This window comes from Pterocles gutturalis, unplaced genomic scaffold (genome assembly GCF_000699245.1).
Source record: "Pterocles gutturalis isolate BGI_N339 unplaced genomic scaffold, ASM69924v1 scaffold34303, whole genome shotgun sequence".
Classification (NCBI taxonomy): domain Eukaryota; kingdom Metazoa; phylum Chordata; class Aves; order Pterocliformes; family Pteroclidae; genus Pterocles; species Pterocles gutturalis.
In genome coordinates, this window is record NW_010119157.1 from 1 (window position 1) to 5538 (window position 5538).

General features: G+C 53.6%; 1 protein-coding gene across 1 annotated transcript; it reads left to right on the forward strand.

Moving 5' to 3' along the window:
- Positions 1 to 214: 214 nt before the first annotated feature.
- Positions 215 to 5276, forward strand: PEX16 (peroxisomal biogenesis factor 16; the record flags this gene model as incomplete). Its single annotated transcript, XM_010076488.1, has 9 exons — positions 215 to 291; positions 1384 to 1517; positions 1829 to 1935; positions 2403 to 2483; positions 2948 to 3100; positions 3435 to 3507; positions 3798 to 3917; positions 4127 to 4191; positions 4874 to 5276. Coding segments are annotated over 9 exons (869 nt in total), but the record flags the coding sequence as incomplete, so codon positions are not given.
- Between the last annotated feature and the right edge of the window lie 262 nt (positions 5277 to 5538).

Consider the following 5538-nt stretch of genomic DNA (forward strand, 5'->3'; position numbering starts at 1 on the left):
TGGGGGGGTGCTTCTGCGCGGGGCGTGCGGGGCCGGTCCCTGGAGCCCTGCTCTTCGTAGTGCCTGGATCCATCATCCGGCAGCCTGTGGGAGGAGTGTGCAAGTCTTGCTGTCCTTCCCTCCTGCTCTCCTGGGAGAAGAGGCAGCAGTCCCGGTTTGGTTTGCTTTCCATGCATCCCGTAACTGCCGTGTTCTTGTTCTCGTCCTTTTCTAGTGTACTCTGCTTCCAACCTCCTGGTGCTGTTAAATGACTGGATTCTCCGAAAGGAGCTGCAGCGGAGCCTGCCCGTGGTAAGGCTGGAATGTGTAGGAGGAGGACTTGGGACACATGCTTTCTTCCTTGCAGAAGCTTTCAGGGAGTGTCTGTAGAAACAGCAGGCCTTTGTTGTGGCCTCTCTTTGCTGTCAGGTATGTAGAGGCCAGAGGCAACCTCTGAATGTGGGTAAATGGCTGCCCTGCCCCGTAGCTCCTGGCTTGGAGCAGTGGCCAGAGCTCTCCCAGGACCACAGAAATCAGGCCCTGACTCACACCAGGAGCTCCACTGTTTTTTTTTGAGAAGCTCGGAACTTGAGATAGGCAAAGGTGTTGGCAAATAACCATCACTGTTTCCGGAGCAGTGTCTCTGGAGCACTAAAGCCCTGATTCCGTCCTTGAGACCATTCCTTTGCATATGCTATTGGGCAAAACAAACAAAAGCACCTTGCTTTTATGTTTCTCTTGCAAGAGCCCCAGACTGGCCCCCAGGACCTGTTAGATCCTTTTGGGAATGAGGAAGAGGGCGGGTTTTTTCTAGACAGGCCTCTTGTGTTGCAAGCCTCCCTGCTGCGTGGGTTGGGGTGTAGGCAGCTCTCTGGCTGGAGTGTCAGGTGTGTACAAAACAGAAATGTGTAAGGCTTGCTTCCCTGGTTGTTAAAGGTGGAAGTGAATATCAGCTGTATTGTCTTCATGGATGCTTTTCAATGGGTTGACAGCACCAGCAATTTCCCACTTGGGAAGCAGGGACCCAGGCTGGAAGAGCACCCACTGTCTTTGGGCTCATGCCTGGAATCTAGACTGATGCTGAATTTGGCAGGCATTCGCTCTGGTGTGACTGTGGACTCTGGGTCCCCTTCCCTCTTCTCCAAGGGTACTGCCTCATCAACTCTAACCAGGGAGGAGATCTGTTGTGTATCCCAACTCTGGGACAAGGAAGAGGAGAGAGTTTTGCTGTGAAGTTCAGGCAGAGTGCCACAACCCAGGAGGCTGTGCTGCTGTGTCAGTTGGGGTAGAAGGCAATCCAGGATTCAGCTGTCATGTTCTCCCTGTTTTTCTGGGGTAGCAGCTCAGTTTCACTCCCAAGCAGAACCTGCATCCTGTCCCCCTCCTCCCCTCTGTGTTTTGCAGTCGGTGCCCCAGCAGAAGCTGCTGACCTGGCTGAGTGTGCTAGAATGCGTGGAGGTCTTTGCAGAGATGGGGACAGCCAGAGTGTGGGGGGAGATGGGCCGGTGGACCATCATTGTCCTCATCCAGCTGGCTAAGTGAGTGCCGTGGACGGAGGGGAAGGGGCAGCATGCGCTCGGAAAGGGGATCTGGAGGGGACTCAGCAGTACCCCAGGAAAAAAGCCCAAGCAGGACTGAGTGAGCTGCCAGTCCCTGAGGCTGGGGGAATTTGAAGGCCCCACGGTGTGCTGGATGCTGTGCCACAGAAGGGGTCACTTACCCCTCTCGCCTTGCCAGTTGCCCTGAGCAGACCTGAGTGTTTTCCTCCTCTGTGGAAGCCACCTTCCCAGCGCGACAGGAACCCAGCTGCGTAGCCTGGTATTGAAGGCTTCCATGTGTCTGCTCACAGAGCCATCCTTCGTCTCCTGCTCCTGCTGTGGTACAAAGCTGGCATCCAGACGTCTCCTCCCATTGTGCCGCTGAACAGGGAGCAGCAGCAGCCTCTCCACCCCCAAGGTGAGTCCACAGTGCTGTCATCATTGTCTGGGTGTCTTGCTGGGAATTACTCATCAGAGCAGCGGCTCGGGCAGCACACTGTAAGGCTTATACACAAAGCTGAGCTGCATTGAATTTTCTACCCTCTGCAGAGCACAAGTTAGCTTAGTGGCAGGGTTGTCCTACAATCTGGGAGGAGGAGGTGGAAGAGTCTAAGCCTGGAATCGCTGGCTGAACTGTGAGTCGAGCTGCATGTCCCCTGGTCTGGTGGTGAGGAAAGATCCTAGGCCTGGGCAATGTCAGACAGATTTATGTTTTCACCCTCTGACAGCTCTGCATAGTGTTAGCCCCTTCAGGATACTCTGGTTTGCACTTCATCAGACTTTCAGTCCGGTCTTCTTGATGTCAATGTAGGGAAGGGTGCTGGCAGCCCTGGGGTGAGGCGTGTTCCTTTGGAGCCTGACCCCTGTGGCTGTTTTGTTCTGCAGATGTGGAAGACAACTCCTCAGGGAAGGATCAGACTTATGTTGGCAAGCGTTCCAACCGTGTCGTGCGCTCTCTCCAGAGCAGTAAGTAGCTGAGCCTGTTTTCTGTCCTTGCCTGAGCTGTTTCTGCTCTGTGCCCTCTGTGTGTGACCTGGGTGTGGACGGTAAAGAACAGAACCTTGTATTGGGGCATATCCTGCCAAGTCGTTGGGCCCTGTGCGTGGGGGGATATCAACACAATGGGGATTCAGGCATGTGCTGCAAGTCTACCACTTCAATTGTATTTTTCTAAGTGAGCTGTGTGAGGGAAACAACCCTTCAGCATGGTTATGCTTTGAGGAGCACGGACCTTACAAGTACGTCTCCCTGCTGCGTCCCCTCTGGAGGCAAGCTCTGGGGGTGCTGGTCAGCCACAGCAGTTGCTGTGCATGCGGCTCTTTGAGCTTTCCTCTTTCAGAACGTCACAGTGCAGAAAGCAGTGGGGTGGTGGTGCGGGGAAGCGCAGTAGGAAGGTTTTGTTTGTTAGTGACCTGATCTGCTTGTTCCAGCCCCATCCCTGCAGTCCCGGCACTGGGGGTCCCCCCAGCAGAGGGAGGAGTCGCAGAGCCGAAGAGTGGAGGAGATGAACCAGCCTCCCACCCCTCTGGGTCTCCAAGAAACCATCGCAGAATCGGTCTACATTACCCGCCCTCTGCTCCACCGTATCCTGCCCCGGCTGTGTGCGGGCTCACGCCATACCCTGGGTGTCGGCAGAGGCTGCTGTGGGCTTGGTCCTGGTGCAGGGCAGTGCCATACCAGCCTTCTCTCAGGCAGGGTCCTTGGGACTGCTCCCTTCTCTTATGCCTTGATGGCTAGCCTCAGTCGCTGGAGTTGTGGGCACAAGTCCTCCAGCGCCTTCCCTGGGCCCCCCCAGCACTGCTTGAGTGTATTCTCCTGCACTTGGCAGAGCTTTGCTAGTAGCTGGGGGATCACTTGCCTGCGTGCCTCCTGTTAGGCATCTCTGGTTCTTTCTGTTCCTTGACTCTGTGTTCCTAGTGTTGAGTTTAGGAGTGTGGGGCCAGAGATCATGGAAACCCTGGCTCCTCTCAGCAGTCCTGGACATCTCGAGGTCAGTCTGAGGAAGAGTTTTTGCTGGTGCTTGAGGTCAGTGGTGGATGAGCATCACACTTCCCCAGTCCTGGGCAGGCCCTACTGAGAGAAATTCGCACAGGGGGTAGTGTTTAGCTGAGAGATATTGACACATTTAGGTATCTTCTGAAACATGTACAGTGCTTTCTGTTCTGAGCTGGTGCAGCGTGCTCTGTGTGGAGCTGAGAATGGAGGGCATTTAGAAACCCACTTTCTTTTCCCTGCTGGCTGCTCTAGCCATGAGTTATCTCTCTGCCCTTCTCCTTCCAGTCTGAGCTTGCTGAGTGATCTGAAAGACCTGAACAGGCGAGAGCGAGCAGAGCTGAGGCGACGAAGTATCCTACTGCTGTACTACCTGCTGAGATCTCCTTTCTATGACCGATACTCAGAGTAAGGGGCCCCTGCTGGGCTTTTGCTGAAAATTTCCCTTTTAACAGAAATAGTGTCAGGGGACTGGGTGAGTAGATCTGAAGAGGTCTTAGTGCCTGTGACCAGGTTAATCTGAGCCCTTGCATAGCAGCTGCCATTGCTGTTCATGCATTCAACAGCTGGGGCAGGAGGTGTCCTGCTGGATTTGTTCACACTCTCTCCCTTCCTAGGGGCAGGATCCTCCTCCTTCTGCGCTTGTTGGCTGATTACGTGCCTGGAGTTGGCTTTGTCACACGTAAGTGGGCTCCACTGCTATATCCCTGTTTCTGTTGGGTGGGGAAAAATCAGGGGAATTAGGCAGAATGTTTGTCAAATTCACCTCCCTCTGTTAAAAAGCCTTTTCGTGGAGTGATTCGTGGCAGTGATCTGGCATTAGATCAGCCTGGCATCGTGGGATTGTCCTTTCTTGGGGGAGGTCACAAAGCTGGCTAGCTCAGGAGCCGCTTCCTCCAGTTAGCAATTTCAGAGAGGCTTTGGAGCCTGCATTAAGCCATGTGCTACATAAGCGTTTTCACTCTACAGCAGTTGCTTCTGTGTCTGCACCTGCTTGTTATTGCTGAGTTGTCTTCCCTGTGCCACAGCAGCGTCGTCTTGACTCACTGCCTGCGGTTTTCCCCTTGCACATTGCAGACCCCCCCCCTTCCCACTGGAGCTTGGACATGCCAGCTCTGAGGGAGTGGTGTCCCACACCATGGCCATGCTAGCCATGTTTCACACCCCACTTGATCCTGCTCTGATCTCTGGCACTGCATCCCCAAGTTGGAAGAAAGTAACTGTTCTGTTCTTGGGTTCATCTGAGTTGTATAACTGGGGCTGTGGGATTGTTGGGTGTCATAACGAGAAGGGGGATACACCCTGTAAATTCTTGCAAATTCTTGCCTTTCTGTATGTGTGATCCCTCTGTTCTCTTGTTTCAGGGCCACTGATGGATTACTTGCCTGCTTGGCAGAAAATCTATTTCTATAACTGGGGCTGATGAGAAGAAGATGATTATTCTCTGCTGAGATCATGGCTGGACATTTCTAAGGAGGGCCAGCAGGCTAGGGGAGGGATGTTTGATAATATCTAATCTTCAGTTAAACCATCAATGAGAAGCTCCTGTTCTGCAGGGTGGGGAGGGGGGTGTATGCAATTTTTTTAACAGATCTATATGTGAATGGTGGACACTACATGTGTGGAGGGACCCTGGCCACCTCTTTCTCTGGACCGGTCTGTGGCTGCAGTGACGGTGATGGGACAGCCCCTTTTTTTTAAGCACTTGGTTTCTTTCCTTTTTTACAGCTGCACTATAATAAAGCCAGGCAGCAGTTTTTTGGAGAACGTTGTCTCCCACCTCACGGCGCTGAGGTTGACCTGCAGCCTCCTTGTGTTGGCCATGCGTGGCCAATCTGCTTGGAGCGGGATTGTCTGCCAAATAAACTGACTGAACGGAAAGAACCGAGCTGAAGAACCTCTCCCTCTTTGCATGGGCTCCCCCCATGTCTGGGTGCCAGCAGGTCTGTCTCTGTCAGTGTGTAGGAGCTTTTGCAGTTGTGTACCCTGGGATATGCTGTGTCTCAGAAGCCTTTTGCTCTGGCCTGTG